The sequence below is a fragment of the Eucyclogobius newberryi genome, unplaced genomic scaffold (assembly GCF_026437365.1).
Source record: "Eucyclogobius newberryi isolate DKJ021-1_F unplaced genomic scaffold, fEucNew1.0.hap1 SCAF_10, whole genome shotgun sequence".
In the NCBI taxonomy this organism is placed as follows: domain Eukaryota; kingdom Metazoa; phylum Chordata; class Actinopteri; order Gobiiformes; family Gobiidae; genus Eucyclogobius; species Eucyclogobius newberryi.
In genome coordinates this window covers 7,957,707-7,980,554 of record NW_027315724.1, presented here as the reverse complement: position 1 = coordinate 7,980,554, position 22,848 = coordinate 7,957,707, and the positions used below count along the sequence as shown (strand labels likewise).

The 22,848-nt window shown below is 42.0% G+C and overlaps 1 protein-coding gene across 1 annotated transcript in view; it reads right to left on the bottom strand.

Moving 5' to 3' along the window:
* The window catches only part of robo1 (roundabout, axon guidance receptor, homolog 1 (Drosophila)), a 429,020-nt gene that overhangs the window by 363,137 nt on the left and 43,035 nt on the right, over positions 1 to 22,848 (bottom strand). Inside the window, exon 2 of the mRNA XM_072460422.1 lies at positions 15,247 to 15,368. Within this exon, the coding sequence (XP_072316523.1) occupies positions 15,247 to 15,334 (88 nt within the window). The 5' untranslated portion in view covers positions 15,335 to 15,368. The remainder of the gene's footprint in view (positions 1 to 15,246; positions 15,369 to 22,848) is intronic.

Sequence of the window (22,848 nt, the reverse complement as noted above, 5' to 3'; positions counted from 1 at the left end):
CTCCCCTCAGGCAGGAGACCACTTCCCTCAGGCAGGAGGCTACGGTCCATCCGGACCAGAACAAACTCCGCACCAGGAAAAAAACATCCAGACACAACTCTTGGAGCAAATGATGATATTCACCAAACTCGGATCCCCTCTGGAGCATCTGGTCCCAAACAAGCTTTGTAAAGCAAATACAGCAAATAGACAATAGCCCCTCCAGGAAATACAACAACTTCTCCACTGCACATGTTTGCTGCACACCTCGGATGAGTTTATTTTTCAGACGTTTGTCCAGGGCATCGTGGACGCGCGTCAAATGGACAGGTGTCCGGCATAAATTTGGACGCCATGGTCTGAACGCTCCTTTAGACATCTGACAGACGCTCATTTCAAATTGTTGAGTACCTAATTATTCGATTGGCTTGTTTTCTCTAATGAACGACCCTAATTCACCACACGTCTGTTCTTAGGAATAGAATTGGTAGGTGTCCAGAGTGAAGCACATGCACAGGGTTTTCTATCTACATCTAGATTCCTTTATTCAGACACAGGAAGAACATGCAAATTACACACAGAAGAGACACTGAAAGCTGAGTTGAATATGTGACAATTAAAAACTGAAAACGGCACTCAACAAACAGAGCCCATTACACCATCGATACTAATCACCTTTCTGTGACAAACACTCATGTTCTGTGGATAACAAGAGGCTGTGAGGGGTGAGCGTGCTCCAAGCCTGGACCCGTGCTCCGAGCCTGGACCCGCGCTCCGAGCCTGGACCCGCGCTCCGAGCCTGGACCCGCGCTCTGAGCCGGAACAGCCTGAAACAAAAGTTGTGGGGGAGGTGTAGAAACACTGACGCTGTCTGTAGAGTCTGTAGAACGGGCTGAGCTTTAGCGAGAGCTGCTGCTATCATAGTCATAGAAACTCCTGCAACCTTTATGTCCACCCTGGACTTTTAGCTCTGTCCCAGAAGACAAGCAGACTGAAATTGTTATACCCTAAGCACACTTACTCTTCATATTCTACAAATTCTTTGGCATCCCTAGCTAAAATAAATCAACTTCTTCAGAATGCCTCAAATTCTTCTGCCTCTTTACATCTATTCAACAAGGCAAGTTAATCTGTTCCTCCTTGAAGTTAATCTGTTCCCCCAAGGTTAATCTGTTCCTCCTTGATGAGCTCCTGACTTTTTTACTGGCTTTACTACATATTTGTTTCGACCCTGTTAAGCACCCATACCTTTTCTTTACAATTGACTGTAAGGAATACGTCGACTACTTCAACGGATCTTCCAAATGTTTAATGGGTTGGTATTGCTTACAGGGTTGAAGGTGGTTCAAAATTGGGTCATTTTTCTTGGCGCGCAATACAATATTTCTCAGACCATTCTCTGGACATCCGCTGCTCTTCACTGCCCCATCTGTGCGTGCTTAACCCCACACTTAGCCCTCGCCTTAGGGTCTCCCCCTCTTTCTTCCGTGCCGGAGATTGCGCGGCTCCAAAGACCAATCACCTCTTCATTCTTCACCGTCAGCATTTTCACTCGCCGTCCGCGCTCATAAACCCAAAGTCACCGCGCTCGCTGCCACCGCTCGCTACATTCATTTCCCCATTGTTTCCGTGTTGTACAACATTTCCGGGCGCACTTGGCATTTCAGCGATGACGGACAGTTAATCTCCGGTTTGGTGGAGTTTTTAAGTGCGTCGTCGTCCCTTGCGGTGTAATTGATCACGGGTGGATGTGCTAATGAGACTAGCGTGGAGCAGATGTAAACATTAGCGGAGGAAGATGGTATTTAATTCTAAAGATCAGCAGGATCTTAGGAGAAGAGGACAAACACTGATAACACATGGAGATATGAGCTGCTGGATTATGAGAAAAAAACATTTCTAAATAAGGTGGTTTTTACTACTCAACTCAACATTGCACAAAATGTCTTCTATAAAGTAGACACATCGTTTTGAATGAAGTTGTCCGGCCATGTCGACATGGAAAATCACACATTTAAAAGGCGGTTACACTAAAACCAGAAGGAGCTCCACCGTCATTTATGCTCCAGGACGAGCTCTCGGGTTGAGGGTTTAAGCTACAGGCCAAAGTAGTAATTACTGTATCATATTCTTACTTTTGGGTAATGGTATACACTAGTACATATTCATTATAAGTAATTTAACATATGTTTTATTATGATGCATTTTAACATCACCCGTCACACTGCAGTGTAAAATATCTAAAAATAACAGTTACACAGAAAATGATATAATGCTTGTGAAAAACCTTCCGTACTATTGCGGTAAAACTGATTTATTATTACTATTATTATTTTTCACACAACAGGACAGTAAAAGACATCACATATCCAATAATAGATTTACTATATTATGTTTTATTAATGTTTGTTAATTCATGGACCTGTACCTAATTTTGAGCCACAATTTCACAAATGATTTATGGGCTTAAAAGTAGCAGTAGCACAAAAGACCTCCAGATCTTTACAGCCAGAAAAAAAAAAAAAAAAAAGCTTTTCAAACTAATGAAACAAGCGTGAATAAAGCTAAATACAACTAAATATAAAATATAAACACTAAATATAAACTGTATTTTGCATATCATTTCCTGACCATCTTTAGTAATGTAAAATATTGCAAAAGTTGTTTTGGCCGGCCTGGGATCAAACCGAGACTAGAACAGGACCAAAACGAGTGTGAACGCAGCCTAAAAAGCAGCTTAAACTTGGTATACATACTGAAAAGTAAATGCAAATGTGTCAAAGTTTCAGCCTTCTGCATTTTCTTTCTCTGAACACAAAACACATTGCACGAGCTGACTGATGGAACTTTAATCCTCTTTATTGATTCCTATTGAATTGCAAAAAACCCAAACATCGCACAGTTACATCCATCCAGGTCGGCGCAGAGGAAATTGAATGCAACTTTTGGCGATGCACGGCCATAAATCACACCTCGACAGGCCTATTTTCCCCATAATCTTTTTCACTTATTTACACCAATGTCAGAAAAGCGAACCTTCCTCTCGGTCACACTGTAATTCTCCGGAACATTTGGTATCTGCGTGGAGGAGCTTTAAGAACGAGGGAGAGAGAGAGAGAGAGAGAGAGAGAGAGAGAGAGAGAGAGAGAGAGAGAGAGAGAGAGGAGGGGGCACGGGCAGATACGGAGGTACAGGTTGGGCCGTAGAATTAGATGTAGATAAGAACGACTCATTAAAGGAGGAAAGATAATGATGGAGAGATATCTGAGAGGGAGAGCGAGAGAGAGAGAGAGAGAGAGAGGGAGAGAGAGAGAGAGAGAGAGAGAGTAAAGGGGAGGCACATGTGGTTGGAACATCTGTATGTGTTTCTATTAATATATGTAATTCTACTACTACTACTGCTACTAATACTATTACTACTACTACTACGGTACTTAGGGCATGGCAATAAATCAAATAATAATTCTATTAATTCATATTTTTAGGAATTCAAGGACACCTGTGCTCTCTCTGCCGTGCTGTGGCATACTTTTCACACTTTTCACACTTTCCCTTAAATGGTAAATGGTCACATTTATATAGCGCTTTTCTACCGTCAAGGCACTCAAAGCGCTCTACACTCATTCACCCATTCACACACCTGATGTACGCAGACACTGGGGCGAGTTGGGTTAAGTGTCTTGCCCAAGGACACAATGGCAGTATTCACATGAGGCAGCCGCGATCGCACCGCCAACCTGCGGGCCAGTGGATCTGACCGCTCTGACTAAGCGGGGAATCAAACTGCCGACCTTTGGAATCAGAAGACGAGCACTCTACCACTGAGCTACTGCCGCTACTGAGCTACTGCCACCTTCCCTTGCGACTATTTAAAAAAGTAAAAATTTACACCTATTAAGCGGCCCTTTATCAATGTGTGCCGAATTAAGCCAAGTTTATTGACAAGGTTTTAACTTTCTCTTCCCAACACTAGAATTTCCCACCTGTGCGCACACCTCCTGCTTTAGAGACGCAACATTAATATTTCATACACAAACACTGATACACTCCCATACTGTACACATATTCTGGGATGGAGAAGACACGCTCGGCTGCTCTGAGCTCCCACCGGCTCCAACCAGGAGGAAGCACGGCTCACTCATATCCCACAATGCACCTGGGCACACACATGTACGCAGGTGCACCGGTCCGTGAAGCTGCGCACTTCCTACTTTGTGTTTCCATAGTTTTGTGTGTATCTGAATCAATACAATAAATAACTAAGGCTAGGAGAATATTTTAGTTTTAGTTTTCTTTTCAATAGTCATGTGGACCAGGATGTAGACATTGGTGAATTTACATCAGAAACTGCACAATGTGATAACTCAAAGTTATTAAACTGTTAAAAGTGCACTGCCTTGCTACTAAATGTTCTATGGTATTTTGCTTTACTTGCATTGCTTCACAGTATGGCATTATAAACAGATCGCCATGGAGGCAAACTGTGACACCTTCAGGACACGCCACAGGTCAGATCTGTGGAAAGGCGAGCTTGCACACAGTAAAAATGCAAGTCTTGGTTTGGTTTATAGCAATGTACTGTATATCAGTGATGGGCATTACCACCATTTTTTATACTAATACAATATCAAGTACTTTGGGGGTAATTTTATATAAAATACCAATACTAATACTCAATACTGGTCCAGCGTTATTTTTGAATGCATTTCAATAAATATATTAATACAAAATTAGGCTCGTTAAAACTATCTGCAAGTAGGCTAATATTTATTAGCATAGACACAAAAATAATATGTAAACTAGCATCTGCATTAGCCAGCTGCTAACGACTTCAGCTCAGCCTCAGTCTGGAGGGATTTCTGTGACTCCACTGGTCCCTCCTGACCACAGTCATACATTTCTGGACAAACAGGGTTTTAGGGGAAGTTAGTTACAGAAGAGGAATTTAAAAGCCGAAACTAAAGATTAAAAGCAGTTATATAGAATATTGAAGGATTTTCAGGATTGCTAAACATTCAATTGCAAACCCAGTGTGGACACTGTTGAACGCTCGCTCCATTCTGTGCAGTGTTTACCAGAGAATCTCCTGCCCGACATGTGGCCCTAACAATCAGCATTCTGAACGAGAAAATCAACAGCTCTGCTATCGGCACATCTCAGCGTGGTTCCCGGGCGCACAAAGAGCCAGAGCTCATCCTCCTGCCGCTCACGTCCGCTCCCGATGCCCCAGTCCTGGGTACGATGCTCAGCTTGTGCCGTGGCTGTCTCCGTGGCTCACGGAGTCCGCCTTGTCACCACGCAGGCACATAGGGACCATGTCTGTTTAATAACATGCTGCAAAGGATCTGTTTTGTATTCTGCTTTCTTTCTTGTATTGAGTGACATAGTATCACAAATGTTGGTCATTATGTCATTCTGTTCATTGTAAACTGCAATATTCTAAAACTGCTTTTTGATGCAGTTTTTTACCTTTTTCATTTATTTATAATATCTTTATTTGTAATGGCACAATTTTACATTTCAAAAATATGTGTATGTGACTCAAAATAGGATTTTTTAAATAATTGCAATTAAGTGCAGGTCTGTGGGCGGGTTTGGGGGAAAGGTGAAAACTGTACAGTTCTGAAAACCCCAGCCTCGAATGCAGGAAAATATTTAAAAATCTGTCAAAATATAACTTATGTTTACGTACTTACGTTTACTTACGTTAAGTACGTTTCTGATGGGTAAAATGGTTTACACATTATTTCTCCTTTAAAGAATTATTGTGGCTTTAATTGACTTCTTTACTTTTTTTTGGTTAATTTGGGTAGTATTTCACGTTCCCCAACGCAAACTCATGTCTACATTTGGAAAACACACTTTTTAAACTACACTTATTTGTCTATTATTTACAGTAGCTGTTGAAACAATAAAACAATGAACAAATTGGGCAATGCGACTGCTCTGCTAATAGAGACATGAGTTTGCTGCAGAATGGTTTTGGACTTACAAACTGTGCAGGAGAAGTCCAAAATTTTACTTTTGGCAAAACAATCTGGAAAAAATATAAATTTGTGAGGCTCAGAGAAGACAGTATGTTTGTGCTGAAAGGATAACAATAAAAAACAGTTAAAAGCTCAATCAAGTTATTGCATGAAAGTACATATGAACAAAACCAGTTAACAATAGTACAATAGTATTTTGTGTATGATTTATGGCCTTATGACACCACAAATGCAAAGTGTTTCAAAGTTAGCCGGTTTGGTTTAAACTTTGTGAGTGAAAGAGCTTCAGATGCAGATCTCCATGGAAAAGTCCATATCTTTCTGTTCAGTTGAATGAGGTTTGAACGCGGCCACAATCCCTCCGGGTTCTCTCAGCGTCTCTTTAACAGCCTTTGTGTCCCGCGATTGAAGCATTCATCCTCCATTCACATCCCTCTCTTCTGCTCCAGAGATAGTGGAGATCATCCCTCTATTACGCCTTTTTTTTCCCTCTATTTTTTAAATGGAGGCAGTTTCAATAGCTTTCATTTGTCCATCAGCATGAAGAGTGGCAGGTAATTGTGAAAGTCCTCCAGGTTTTGCATAAGAAAGACTTTGTGAATTAATAGCCAGGGCACATTTTAGTCTCTGCGCTGTGGCTTTGGCTGAGACGTCCACAATGAGACGTTTTGGACAATTGCAGCGGAAGAAAGGGACGAAGGGTCTATTTTTCTAACGCACCTCAGACAACGATTGATGTACGGCATAAATATCATTCAAACTGTCAATCAAGAGCTCTGGAAAGTTGAGCCAGCTTTTTTAACAAACTTAGGTGATGCAACGTTAACTTAAAATGCTTAAAGTCTAACTTTAGAAAGTTGAGTCGGATGTTTGCTATTTATTACTCTTTAAAACATTGTTCCCTTTGCAATAACATATCTGGAGTTGTATTTAGCTTCAAAAACCCTTTTTTTTTATTCTGTTAATGAGCATGTCTTCTCTGCTCCTTCTCTGTGCCTCACAAAAACACCTGGTTTCATATTTCCCAGCTCTGTGAAGACAAAGGTGGAGATGTAGAGGTCTTTTGTGCGGTTCCGAAGTCCATAAACCATCACACAGTCGTTCTGAGCATTTCTGCCTCAAATCACATTCATTACAACTGCATGCTTATATTAGCATGTCACAGCAAGCTAGCTTTTGTTCATTTCCCCATGGTAGTTCACTCTGCTGCCAGTAGACGAGTGCTTACACCAAATATTGATCAGGGAAGACTTGACTGATGAGTGACTCGTGTGGTTTTCAACACAAACTTTATTCATGTCACTCTGGCTTTTCTCACGCCAGAAACTGACCTTTTGGCTCCATCTACTGGCACCAGAGAGAAATAGGTAGGTAATCTAAACAAAAGCTAGCTTTCCTCCGACAATATAATGTAAACACACAGTTGTAATGATCGCGATTTGAGGCAAAAATGCTCAGAGTGAGTTTGGTGCTGATTTATGGAAAAAAATAAGAAAATAAAAGGCGCAAGAGCATGTGTGAATGCCAATAACAACACAAACAATAGAGACTATCCCAAATATATTCACTTCACCCCACCAGAGTGTTGAAATACATTTATGAAACAGCAAAGCCTACAGCCTTGTGTCACGAGAATGAAATGTTGTATGTAAATCAATAAAACGTGGATTAAACATAATCAAACCACACGACGCACAAATGAAGACGTGGATTATCTGTTGTATGTTATTCTGTTGAATTTAGATGGCATTATTAACTCCTGACTGGCATCTTATTGAGATTTATTTATGACTTATTTTAATGTATATATGTCGGTCTTATGAATTATGAATTTTGCCGATGCAGATGAGGTGGTGCGGAGGTGTAATGGGTGTTTCCGTAGTCAGCACTTTTCTAATGACTTTATCTGCTTTCATTTCTCTTGAGCTGGCTCCATTATTATCCTAAACTCACGAAGAAAACTTTACCTTGTCAGGTAAGCGGATTAGAGGAGGAATTGTTTATTGTAATATAGTGTCTTAAAAATGAAAGAAATGCTCAATGTAAAAAGTTCAATTATGTTTCAGTTTATAACTTAAAGTGAAATGAATACATTACTTGAACATCAAACCTACACTAAACAACGAAAAGTCAGCAAAGCCTGGAGATCTGCAGTAGATTTGTGTTATGGTCATAATTATTGATCCACGATAACATATATTAAATAAGCAATATAATAAAATAATGTTGAAATACATTTTAACAAATCAATCTACAATATCAAATTGGTAATGGAATATTTAATTAGTTTGAATTACATTTGCTGATATTTAATTTGTTGGAATTTGATATAATTTGACAGTGAAGGCCGTTTATAAGACACAGGAGCTGATTAGTTTTTGTTTTTTTGTCTTTCTGCAGCTATTGCTCATTTCAGATGATATCAGAACATTCAACAGGCCAATAATATTTAATACAGATGTGGGGCAGCTAATATTAATATGCAGATTTGTCATTTTTTGTAATCCAAGAAGTAAATGAGTCTAGTCACTAATATATTCATATAATATTAAACATTTGTGAATTTAGCTTTTTTTAATATGTTGTTGTTGTTGTTGTGTTGCTTTCAAAGGCGGTTGGCAGCAAAGTGAAAAGGTGCATATACCGCCACCTTCTGTAGTTGTATGTCTTCAAAGTATTTTCAAAACTTAAAAGGCCTTTAAGCCCTTAAAAATAAAGAGAGGGAAAAATTATAATGTAATGAAAAGGGAAATCTGGCTCCCCAGTACATCATCACATTCTAAAATCTGAAAACAACACCGGATTTTAGTAATTGGAGCACCATGGTAACGCTTAGGGGAGGGGCTATACAAACTAAGCTTTTCTGTTGCTCAGGCGTTTGGACTAAGTAGGCCTGTACTTTGTGAGGCCAAACCGAATAAACAGGTGGGACAGTGACATGCTCTTTATCTCCTCCTGCTCTTTTTGTGTGACAATCTTCTCTTTCTTGAGTGTGCACAGCAGTAAGTGTCAGTGTCAGCAAGTGACCATGATACCGTCTGCGGTGCTGAAGGGAAAGCGGCCGCTAAGGTATATATATAGTACTTTTACATTGCTCAGGCTCCTGTGCTTCTAGCAGGTTGTTCTGTGTGTACATCAAAACGCCAATTTAAGTCAAATGGGCCACTGCAATGGGATAGGAAGACTCTCGTCAAGAACTTCATGTTGTTCTGATTAATACTCTGTTTGTAAAATAGTTATCATAGTTTTACATCACTTAAATTTTAAAATGTATAAGTTTGTGAAGAAAAGTTGTGGGGAAAACAACTTTAACAGTAAATGACAGGAAGTGGCACTGAGAATCTCTGTCTATGATGTCATCATCAGTGTCGGGGGAAACTCAATATTTGGGAACGCATGAGAGTATTAAGTACCTAGTGTAGGGGACACATAATATGACTCGCCACCCGTAAAACCGCCACAAGTCGGCCTCGGTGAAACTGAGATGCAGCCAAAATATGATTTTCGTTTTTTTGCAGAATGTGCTAGTTCAAGTTATGGAGCAGCCATTCGATGTATCAGATAACAGTATTTGCAGCATTAAAAGCATAAATAAAGCCGTTTAAAGTGTGGTAGTTTCTGCTCCTCTCTCGACGGGGTATGACCAAATTTCCCTATGAACAGCTGCGTTATTGTAGTCAGCCAATGGGCGGCCAGCCACATGGTACTTAACAAGCAGCAACACGCCCTGTGTAGCATTGTTTGTATCATGGATCAAGCTGCTATTGCGAACGAGTCCCAAAAAGACCTTTGAAAGACAGTAAACAAACAAAATGTTGGATGACTAAAGGAATGTTACCCATCCCCCATGGACCAGAACACTGTCTTCACCAGAGCCCCCTTCCCCCTTTGGGTCAATACCTCTGATAAAGGACAAGATGGAAAGTTTCTCAAGATTAAGTCCTTAATGACTATATTTCACATCTAAACTGACTTAATGCTTACTGTGTGATCTAAACTTGTAACTAAATCATGTTTTGGTTTAGTTTGCCATAAGAACTGTGTTTGAAATGTGTTCATGTCGTACTTAAACATTACCTGTTAATGATGTGTGTTCATTGACGATGTTGCAGTATTTTGTTATAGATACATGTCATTTTGCTGGTTTAAGTTAAATTTGTCCAAATTGAGAATAAGTTTGACTAAGAGTTAAAAGTCACTCCCACTCTAGGCCACACCTCCGAGGTCAGATAAAAGACCAGGAGAGCCTCTGCGCTCACTCTCTTCACACCGGGGAGGCTCCATTGTCTTCAAAGCTCGGCTTTCAGCAATGGCTACATCTTCATCAAAGATTGCACAAGTCAACGGACCTTGGTCTCATCAAACTCTCTGAATGCTAAACCTGAACAAGGATCAGCGCCACAGAGCTCTGAGGACCCAAAGAGCTCTGAGGAACCAAAGAGCTCTAAGGACCCAAAGAGCTCTAAGGAGGCCTTGCTCCTCATCTGAACCTTCCTTGGACACTTAAGACCTGAGATTGCTTTTATATCTTTGTTTATTAAACCATACAAAGTCATCCTGGTTTATAGAGCCTTTGTATTGATCTTTATAGAATTATAATTGTCAGTCAATGAATCGAGTACTCCCTTTCAGAGAATGACAATGAGTAGGTATTAATGTTTTGCTGAACAAGCTTCAGATGATGCCCCTTTTAAATATAAATATGAATGTTAACTACCTAAAATCCCACACATGTTGTCCACAATGTAATGGCTAGTCCCAGAGAATATACATTACATCTTGGTATAAATGTGTGAAAAGGGACGAGTAAGAATAGCCTACACTAGTAACTCAACACAGTTTTCATTTCCCAGGTAATCCAGTATTAGTTGCATTTTCCACTCCACAAGCAGAGTTACATACTGCACATTGAGAAACATAAATGCAAAGTGGTCCAAAAGTAGTTAATTAAGAACGGATCTTGTCAATAATTGAAGCATTGATAATATCCCTTTTCGTCTCTCACACCACACAATTACAGGGCAAGAGTAAAAGCAAACTAAAGAAGTTCTCACTGGCTGGATTTATTCCTCCATTTCATCGGTAAAAGCTTTTGTAGCACGTCTGCCAAGCTCAGGTCTGAGAGGGTGCAGCTTCACTCCAATCCTTTATGAAGATGGAATATAAGAGTCATTTTAGAGTCGTCTTGCCGCCTGAGACCAAATCAAAAGCTCTATATTGCTGCTGGCTTTAGGTTCAGTTTACATCAGGCGTGGACGATATACAGAACAGATCAATCACAATCAAATACAAGTAGCAATTTGAGTGGGCAAAATTAACATTAGGGCAAAGGGTGCAATTATTTCGGGAATATAATGTCCTCTGCAGAGAAGTAAGAGTACAATTACTTCTAAATAATATTGCTCAAGTAGAAGGACTAAGTAGAGGTCTAAGAAATGACTCAACCATCTGATCATATGAGTTATGTCTTGAAATTAATAGGATGGACAAAACTATAAAAACAATGCACAAAATCTGATGTTTTCAAGAAATTCGAAAACATAAATCATTTCGGTACTCACAGTGGGAAGAGGGACCTAAACTTTGACCCAAGTAAGAGACTGTTACACTGTTACATATATTATTCTTAGGTTGAAGTTAAAGTATGGAGCCTAAAAACTACGCAAAAAGGAAATAAAACTCAAGAACAGATTGTAGTTGTTCAACTCTTGCTTTCTAATCTTACACAAAAAAAGGTAAATGTGCAGAGTCTGTCTGGTAACTCCCAATACCTTTTGCCTGCTCTACATTCACACCGGTGGGTTCAAATTGCATCAGGCGGGGAGGAGACGACCTTCAGATCTGCAGAATGTGCTGATGTGTGAGAAAAGCAGAGATGCAGATGATTGATGTAGATTTATGAAGAGCGCTGCGTCGTGATGGCCCCGGAGACTCATGCGCAGACAGAAAAATGTCAGAGGAGCGAGCGGACGACGTGGTTGTCAGCTTGGGTCTGACGGTGCGTTCAGACCAAGGCGTCAAACGCGTCGAGTTTACGTGCAAGGTCTGTGGAGGAGACGCATCTATGTCGACGAAGCATTGAGCGCAAACGCTCAATGTTTGGTACACGCTGCAGAAACGCGAGAGTCCACCTGTCTCAGGCTGAACTTTTGTACGCCACAAACTTTAAAGCTTTAAAACTGGGATACCCAACTTTTTCTCTATTTTTTTAGCACAGTATGTTTCCACACCTGAAAGTGTATTGTAAAAGCAGAAAAGCAGAAAAAAACTCCGCAAGTTGTTTTATTGTAATTATTAAACTGTTGTAAAAAAGAGCCATGTGCGTCTAAATGACACTTTGGACACTTTGGGATGAGAGCTGATTGGCTGTTTAGGGATTTGTCTGTGAAAAAGCTGATCCATAGCTGTGCAAGGTTCCAAAAAATCAATCCATGATTAATTCTATTGAGGATTTGTGAGAGCAAGGAATGAGTTGGAAGGGTTTAAATACAAACTTCCTTATTTAACTGTTTAAAACGTAGGTACCACAGCTTTAGGTCGTTCATAGAAGTTGTATTTGAGGTGGTAATATGGGTGAGAGGACAATACTTTGCTGTCGTTCAACCCACTACACCACTGTTGTTCCAGAGAAAACGTTGTGTAACCCTTTTTGTCCCTCGGACGGTCCCCCTTGCTGCTCGTTCTCCTTGCTGGCCCTGGTGTTGTCGGGACTGCTGCTGTGAGTCAGGGAGAACAGAGCACTAATGGGCCCCAGAGCCAGCAGGCTGCCACTCTCTCACGGCAAACCCCTCAATCGCACCTGGGCTGCACACTCCCTCTGCAAGCCCAAACCTACACCAAAGCCACTCCAAAGGTCAGTATGGCTCATGGTGATCCAGTCTACAGGGGAATTGCAGGAATATGCAAAAGTACAGATACATTTCCCCGGCTTCAAAGCATATAACTGCTTACATTTTTGGCCAAATTGAGTCTTATGTCTTATTCTAATCTCTAGACCCGTCAGTAATGGTACAATAATTGTGACAATGAAAAAAAATCACAGTTTCTCCTCCCAGTAAGTATAAAACTGAAATTTAATTTGGCAACATGACCAGTTTGTGCTTCTATTGTTTGAATATGTTGTTTGATAAAACCATCAACTCATCTTGAAGTTAACTGTCTATATTTGGAGTTAATTACTTTTATTTCACTATTTGGGCAGTATAGAAGTTTGGTCTCCTATGAGAAACTATAGAACACAAGTGTAAAACCCTCTTAAGTCTGCCTTGCTCCATTTTTTGTGAAAACCGTGAAAAATTACTTGGACAAATGTTTTATGATTAACGATTTTTATACATTTAAAGGTGCATAATCTAACCCTTTCAGGCAAAGCAGCAGCTCCAAGGACACAAGCAGGTGGTGGACACTCAATCAGTCTTTAAATGTACTCCACAAAGGTCAAATAAAAGACATCGAGCCTCAGAAATTCAATAATGTAACGTGAAGCGTTTACTGGCAGGAAGATGTGTGCTTGAATTGATTGAGATGTATTTTCATTCAATGTATCCTCAATTTATGTTTGTTCAGCAAAAAGTAACCATGTCAACATACTACAAATATTCACTAAAACGGTTACATTTTAATATGATCACCCAAACTGAGATGGAGGATAAGATAAACGCTGACACGGCACAAAACTAGGCAGTAACGTAAACATTCAAGTCAGCATGTTTCCTCCCAACATGTGATATGGAGGAAATCAAACTAACTTATCAGAATCAGAAAGGGGTTGTCAGTGAACAGAATTCACAAACTAGAACAACATACAACAATGAATCATTGTAGTAGCAAAATAACTAACTATCCATGGTTTCATTACAAAGCATTGCCATAGGGATGAACAACTTAAATATCCTGTCTTTTGAAAGAGGAAGTCCTCAAAATGTTGCATATAACAGGAAGCCAGGAAGTTAAAACTGACATACATGTCTGACTATAACAAACTAAATTAATTAGCTGACTATAACTGAATTACTAATCATAACTAACTAACTAACTAACTGAACCATGCATTTCAAATTCAGACTGGTAAACCAGCAGTGAGCAATCTAAAGCTAAATATAATATAGCCTGTTTTACCATAGGGCTTTTTCTGTCTTGTGAGAGTTTATTTACATAATTCAAAACTGAAGAAATAATAGTTTGGGGGACTTTTCATCTATGTGGTAACTAATGACCATAACAACCGCATCTAATTATTGATCGTTTTATTGTAGCTAATTGTTTGCCAACTTTACCGTGACAGGCTCTGAAAGTTGTGAGAAGTGCTTATAAACTCATTGCGGTGAATAATTTGGATGCTCAGAATGAGTAATACCTTTGGACCACAGCAAATAGCGTCTTTAATGGGTAATTTACTTCTGGTTTTCAAAGTAGTTTAGTACTGTTGAGCACTATTTAGTATATTACTTTGCACATTGTATGAATTGAAATGATTAATCTACCTTAGTCAGCCTTTAACATCTGCTTTTTATATTTACTGACTACCGAAATGTTATTTAAAACATTTTGGACCAGACTTTCTCCCAAATCTTTTCCACCACAGTTCCCTCATTTGACAAGTACCCATTAATACATTTATTCATTCAAAGAAGTCGCTTTTAGGAGACACAAACCTAATACAATACAAAATACATCAAAAAACACTATTAATACATAATTTGATAAAGATTAAAGTGTCTATTACATCACTAATCTTCAAAGTGCACAGGGGAACCAGACAAGGCTGCCCGCTTATTCCCCTCCTCTTTGCCATTTTCATAAAACCGTTAGCCACAACCTTCACTCATCTATGGTATACTAATGGTATACTAACACTCAACAATCAACATCGTCGCTCCGCAGATGACGTACTTCTAAAACAAAGTCTTCCCTAGAAGAAACACAAAACCTTACTGGAAATGATTATTCCATTAACTGGCACAAGTCCACTAACAATGTAGAAGTCAGGACATTTGTTTGAACATCAATATCACAATTCAAGAACTTCACAAGTACACAATTTCTCAAGAAAATACAAAGTTCATTACATTTTCCAGATTCTACAGAACATTTTCCAAAGCATGTACAGTACTAATTTAATAAAAATCTAGCATGTAGAACAGTGCGTTTGACAAAATATCCTTGATGTGTTGAGCAGCATGTTGTGATGTGAGTGTTTGGTGCGTGCTGTAGCCGTCAGACTGACACATAAAGTACATTCAGACAAATATAACATATAATGAGTGAGGGGGGGGCTTACCTGTGATTAGAGGGGCCTCCTGACAGTGCACACTCCTCAGCAGACACAGCACAAACACGGCCCTGCTCCAGATCATAGGTCCATACATCCTAAGCTCACTGTCCACGCATCACTGAGGTAAGCTGGAACAGAGATGTGAGGGTTGGGGTTAGCGGGAGGTGGGACACGTACAGCTAACAGCATAAGTTTACATTACATACAGTAACAATGCACTTCTAACAGTATGTTTAACACACTATTTGCGATACAGTAATGCGTTATCATGAAAATACTTGGAATTAGACCACAGTTACTAACAAAGTACTGAGTTCCTACTAACGTCACCGGCTCTGCTTACTTGAACGACAGGACATAAACTTCCTCTGCATGCGTGCTTACGTCTTTACGTCTTTATGCTGCAAACAGGAAGCACGTTGAGCACAAGGAGGGGAAAAAAAAACATGGCAGGGGTGTGTGTCCTGAAAGCGTTTCATGGTTTCAACTTTGGAAATACTTTGCAACATCAACACGCAAATGTGAAGCTAAAGAAGAGCAACAAACTGCCTCTTCCGACAAGACACCAACACAATATAAGCAACCCCGGCTTGAATTACGCTGTCAAGTAACGTCTAGGGAGCAAATGAACAGGCTCGTATCAGCGTATTTGTGATGAGATGTGACCCATTTCTACTGTCGAGTCATCGTCATTCAGAAACGTTTCACGCAGAATGCAAACAACAGATAAAAAAATGGCAAACAACCTAAATTGGGTCTAAACCAGGTCTAAACACAGTCTGAGTTCTAATATTGTCACAAGAGTAAAATGTTCTACTCTATTTCGATACTTGATACTCGATACCACAAAGATAATGTATGTTCTATGTGGGACAAAAAAGTAATCCCAAAGTAATGTAACACTATTACTTTTTTGAGTTAGTAACTGAGTAATTTAACTAATTACTTTTTAAGTAACTTACCCAACACTGCTTATAATAATAGGTTAGGAGACATATTATGTCTGTTTGTGCTTAGTATTGATAAGTAGATCATAATTGAACATGTTGTTCATATTAAACTGCAATATTGATGTAAAAGGGCTTAATAACAGAAATAAGTCCATTGACTTCCAAAACAGCACAATTCTTCAAAGTTCAACATGTCACTGTAACAAGCAGCAGGTTGTGAATTACATGGTTTTATCTTTGAAAAGTGGCAACTTGACATTTTAGAGCTCTACATGTATCACTAAAAATCTGGGTAGGAAATCTAAAATATTTGACATTTACAAATAATTTCAATTTCAAACTAAACTCACACAAAATGAAAGAAAGCCATTCTTTTATTTGAATCCATCCATCTTCTTCTGCGCATCCGGGCCCGGGTCGCGGGGACAGCAGTCTAAGCAGGGACTCCAGAATTTCCATCTCCCCAGAAACTTCCCCCAACTCTGTTCCCAGGCCAGCCGAGAGACATAGACCCTCCAGCGTGTCTTGGGTCTTTCCAGGGCCTCTTCACGGTGGGACATGCCCGAAACTCCTCCCAGGGAAGCACCCATGAGACATCTGGAACAGAGCATCTGAGATCCTCCCTTGTGACTGAGCTCCACACTGTAAAGTTGTTCATTGATTGATTGTGTCCTGGTGCCACGTGCACCGATGGACACCCTTGATCTTTAACATGGTATTTGTTATGGACAGTGGCTGGCACAGAAGTCTAATAACTGAACACCGCTCGGGCTCAGATCGGGGAAGCTGTTCTTCCAAATCACCCCTCTCCAAGTGATACTGTTGTTGCCCACGTGGGCATTGAAGTCCCTGGTCGGTGCACTGTCCAGTACCGCTCCCAAGGACTCCAAGAAGGTACTTTGCACTAGTGTTCGGCCCGTAGGCCGACATAACAGACTTGTCCCCAACCCAAAGGCCTAGGGACGCAACCCTCTCGTTCACTGGAGTGAACTCCAACACCAACCTGCCACCTCTCCTCGTGGGCAACCCCAGTAAAGTGGAGCCTCCGGCCCCTCTCGAGAAGATGGGTTTCACAGTCTGAACAGTGCGTGGAGGTGAGGCCGACTATATCTAGTTGGTACCGCTCGACCTCCCGCACAAGCTCAGGATCTTTCAGTGAGGTGGCGTTCCATGTCCCATGAGTCAGTTTCTGTGTCCGCAAATCTGTTTGTCGAGGCCCCTGTCGTCGACTGCTGCCCAGATCTCTCTGCGCCAGCTCCCTGCAGGTGGTGGGTCCATAGGAGGCGACGTAACCTTGCTTTCCGTCTATTCATAAGAGGCTTCATAAACAGATACACTAAACTTATTTGAATAAGTTTAGTGTATCTGTTCATCATCGGGGACAATGCCATAGAAACATTCCCCATAAGAGAAACATTTTATTGTTTGTTTGTACCAGGTTATATTGAAGCTGTTCATTTTCATTTGCAGTTCCTGGGAAGGTTGGTGTAAAAGTAAAAAAGAGTAAATGCCAATAAAATACAATGTATAAGCAAATTCCAACTGATTTGCTTATGTTGCAGACGGAAAGTTTTGCTGACGCGCTAGCTCACTGTTATGTGATTCCAAAGAGTTCGCTGAGGCAGTTCCAAAGTTCATGTCATCCTTTATTAATTACGATGTTCTTAAAATCAATCCAAAACAGTGCATTACTTCATACCGAAAAACAAATAAAATCCATATTCACCATAAAGCTCATCACATATCACAGTTCGCCGGAAGCGGTCAACAAACTGTGCTTGCCCGTCTAGCAACCTCCACCCAAGTTCCTACTTAAATACACATTTTGCTTCTAACCCACAGCGACACCCTGTGGCCTCTCCCAACGCTGCACCATTAGAGATTTTGGCTCCTACATACAAGATATATATACAATCAATCATCCAGTCAATCTAGTCTCCCTCCAAAACAGTCAGTCACGTACATCCATACATTTTTTATTTCTTTATAGTTTATCTTGCAGCATTCCATAGATAAGTACAGTGTAATATTCTGGTCTGTCTGCTGTTATCAGACCACACACAGGTGGATCAGAGTCAAACGTGTGATTAGATGTAGTTTAAGAGCTGCAGAGTGGTGAAGTGTGTGATCATCTGTGTGTTCACCTGTGCAGAGAGAGCAGTGTCCAACATGGAGACACAACCATCTGTGCCGCAAGCTGCTGCAGCCCAACCTTCATCAAAACCTCCCTCTTTTTTCCTTTCTACTCCTCTCTGTTTGTTAAATTGTTCGATGGAGTAGTGCAATGCATTATTGTGGTTTTAAGAATGTTACTGTATTCGGATAAAAAGTAACTGTACTGGAATACAGTTGTCCAGTATTTCTGCTGCGGTCATCAGCTTCAAATAGTGTAAGAAAATGTGAGGTGGTTTATGTTTTCTGTCCTGTCACTTTTTGGTCATAAGTGAAGTTTAAACGAGAAACGGAGATGGCTCTATGTCATTAAACGTATTGACAGCCTGACGATAACTCAATAAAGCAACAAGGGGGCGCTCCAATATAGCATACGCCATATCTTGATATATCGGCGAAGTTTTGAACTGAGCATTCATAAATATTGTAATATAAAGAAAAATATAAACCACATACTCAAAACAATATAAAAAAAATATTGTTTTCCTAATTTGAAACCAAAGCAGCAAGTACAAAGTAACTGTAATCTAAACTCATGGGGAACAGGAGCTCGACTCCTTCAGTATGAAACTTTGAGACACTGAACCTACTCTCCTCTGCTCTCCCCCTCTCCTCTGCTCTCCTTCCTCTCCTCTGCTCTCCCCCTCTCCTCTGCTCTCCTTCCTCTCCTCTGCTCTCCCCCTCTCCTCTGCTCTCCTTCCTCTGCTCTCCCCCTCTCCTCTGCTCTCCCACTCTCCTCTGCTCTCCTTCCTCTCCTCTGCTCTCCCACTCTCCTCTGCTCTCCAACTCTCCTCTGCTCTCCTTCCTCTCCTCTGCTCTCCCCCTCTCCTCTGCTCTCCTTCCTCTCCTCTGCTCTCCCCCTCTCCTCTGCTCTCCTTCCTCTCCTCTGCTCCCCCCCTCTCCTCTGCTCTCCTTCCTCTCCTCTGCTCTCCCCCTCTCCTCTGCTCTCCTTCCTCTGCTCTCCCCCTCTCCTCTGCTCTCCCACTCTCCTCTGCTCTCCTTCCTCTCCTCTGCTCTCCCCCTCTCCTCTGCTCTCCTTCCTCTCCTCTGCTCTCCCCCTCTCCTCTGCTCTCCTTCCTCTGCTCTCCCCCTCTCCTCTGCTCTCCCACTCTCCTCTGCTCTCCTTCCTCTCCTCTGCTCTCCCACTCTCCTCTGCTCTCCAACTCTCCTCTGCTCTCCTTCCTCTCCTCTGCTCTCCCCCTCTCCTCTGCTCTCCTTCCTCTCCTCTGCTCTCCCCCTCTCCTCTGCTCTCCTTCCTCTCCTCTGCTCCCCCCCTCTCCTCTGCTCTCCTCCCTCTCCTCTGCTCTCCCCCCTCTCCTCCCTCTCCTCTGCTCTCCCCCCTCTCCTCTGCTCTCCCCCTCTCCTCTGCTCTCCCCCCTCTCCTCTATTGGTCAGTACTAGATCAGACCCCCGCTGGCTCACGGAAGTCAGAATTGGCTCCAATATGGCGGCCCTCATGGCGGCCCAAAAAGACAATCATTATATGGCGGCCCTCGATACGCTTCAGACACTGGGTTAGGGTTAGGGACAAGAGAGCGGATTTGGACCCAAGAGAGAAAATTATTGCCTGAGGTGTATCAGCGGGACTGGTTTTGGTCGCTGCCATCCGTGAGTCAGCTGGGGTCTAATCTAATGCCAACCCTCCTCTGTTCTCCTCTGCTCTCCCCCCTCTCCTCGCTCTCCTCTGCTCTCCTCCCTCTCCTCTATTCTCCCTTGCTCTCCTCTGTTCTCCTCTCCTCTCCTCGCTCTTCTCTCTCTCCTCTCCTCACTCTCCTCTACTCTCCTCCCTCTCCTTTCCTCTGCTTTCCTCCCTCTCCTCTATTCTCCCCTGCTCTCCTCTGCCATCCTCTGTTCTCCTCTACTCTTCTCGCTCTCCTCTACTCTCCTCCCTCTCCTTTCCTCTGCTCTTCTCCCTCTCCTCTCCACTCTTCCCTCTCCTCTCCTCTCCTCCCTCTCCTCTGCTCTCCTCTCCTTTGCTGTCCTCTGCTCTCCTCCCTCTACTCTGCTCTCCTCCCTCTACTCTCATCTCCTCTACCCTTCTCTCCCTCTCCTCTCCACTTTTCCCTCTCCTCTCCTCCCTCTCCTCTGCTCTCCTCTCCTATCCTCTGCTCTCCTCCCTCTCCTCTATTCTCCCTTGCTCTCCTCTGTTCTCCTCTACTCTCCTCGCTCTTCTCTCTCTCCTCTCCTCACTCTCCTCTACTCTCCTCCCTCTCCTTTCCTCTGCTCTCCTCCCTCTCCTCTATTCTCCCCTGCTCTCCTCTGCCATCCTCTGTTCTCCTCTACTCTTCTCGCTCTCCTCTACTCTCCTCCCTCTCCTTTCCTCTGCTCTTCTCCCTCTCCTCTCCACTCTTCCCTCTCCTCTCCTCTCCTCCCTCTCCTCTGCTCTCCTCTCCTTTGCTGTCCTCTGCTCTCCTCCCTCTACTCTGCTCTCCTCCCTCTACTCTCCTCTCCTCTACCCTTCTCTCCTCTCCTCTCCTCTCTTCGCTCCTCTCCCTCTCCTCTCCACTTTTCCCTCTCCTCTCCTCCCTCTCCTCTGCTCTCCTCTCCTATGCTGTCCTCTGCTCTCCTCCCTCTACTCTGCTCTCCTCCCTCTACTCTCCTCTCCTCTACCCTTCTCTCCTCTCCTCTCCTCTCTTCGCTCCTCTCCCTCTCCTCTCCACTTTTCCCTCTCCTCTCCTCTCCTCCCTCTCCTCTGCTCTCCTCTCCTATGCTGTCCTCTGCTCTCCTCCCTCTACTCTGCTCTCCTCCCTCTACTCTCCTCTCCTCTACCCTTCTCTCCTCTCCTCTCCTCTCTTCGCTCTTCTCCCTCTCCTCTCCTCTCCTCCCTCTCCTCTGCTCTCCTCTACTCTCCTTCGCTCTCCTCTGCTCTCCTTTACTCTCCTCTGCTCTCCTCCCTCTACTCTGCTCTCCTCCCTCTACTCTCCTCTCCTCTCCCCTTCTCTTCTCTCCTCTACTCTCTTCGCTCTCCTCCCTCTCCTCTCCTCTCCTCCGCTCTCCTCTGCTCTCCTCCCTCTACTCTGCTCTCCTCCCTCTCCTCTCCTCTCCCCTTCTCTCCTCTACTCTCTTCGCTCTTCTCCCTCTCCTCTCCTCCCTCTCCTCTCCTCTCCTCTGCTCTCCTCTGCTCTTCTCCCTCTCTCCTTGTTTGTCCTTGTTCACAGTCTCGTTCAACAGGCTTTATATTTCCCCTGCTGACTGGATTAGGTGTTAGGGTTAGAGTATTCAACAATAGTCTGTATTCTGTGAGCACATTGTCATTTCTAGTAAAATGTGATATTAAATAAAACTACTGTATACCTAAAATAGAAAAATAAAATAAAGTTTGTTGAAATCTATTATTACAGTATAGTTATTCTTATCAAGCACTAGTTTTCTTCCTGCAGAAAATGAAACCCACAGAAACAACTTGTATTCAGACACTACAATTATGCCAAACTATAATAGGCAGTTTTACCAGATTATACAGTCGAGAACAACAATGCAACTCAAACGGTACATTTAATATCTTACCGTTTGTTTTGCTCCGCATTAAAATTCAAACATGAAAACTTATTTATGGATTGTTTTCATTCCAATTGCAAAATCAAATGTGTTGTTTCGAGAGCTCTTATCACTCATGGTCATCGGCCTCTTCCATTGTCTGCTCTGCTCTTCACGCTAAGCTTTGTACAAATGCTAGCAAACATAACCAGGGCAATTTGCACTTAAAGCTGATTCTGTCTCCTGCGTCTGAACTTTTATCTCTGCCACACTCGAGAAGGATCTGACAAAACAGTCATAATCACATCTACTAAACACTACTAAATAACAATGTGTTGCATTTGTGCTCTGAAATTGTGAAATAAACTGAGAAAAGTGGAAAAAGTGAGAAAAAAAGTACATGTACACATGGGGAACTAGCAGCTGATGTATTGTAAATTGAAGCATTCAATTGTCAGAATGAGTCTGGTGAATAACAAACATTTATTACAATGAAATGAAGGAATGAATGTGCACAATTCCATCTTAGTGTTTAAATCTTTACAATAATTATCATTGGATGTATTTTAATGTAACATTGTATTATTAAAGATAATAGAAATCTTTAATCTGGACATGACCGGAATAAGCTTCGTGTTTAAATATAAGGGAGTGTCTACAGAGCCGCGGTACGCGTCCAAAACTGCTAGGCTATTTTGTGCGCGGCTCCTGAAACTGCTGGGCTATTTGACCGCGCCGGGTTAGGGTTAGGGTTAGCCATGAGGCAATTTGACTGCGCCGCGGCTCTGTAGCCACGGCCTAAATATAAATCCATGTGCAGCAGGACTGAGTATTGCCTGATTACTTACAACGCAATACAGTCTGTACTCAAATACAGGGTCCACAATATCATACCTGTGTTAAAGGTTTACTAAACACTGGTATGTTGAATTATGTTATGATAATAGAATAATCAATTTAAGTAAGTGCAATGTATAATAAATTCATGTTCTGTCTTCTTAGCTTATTC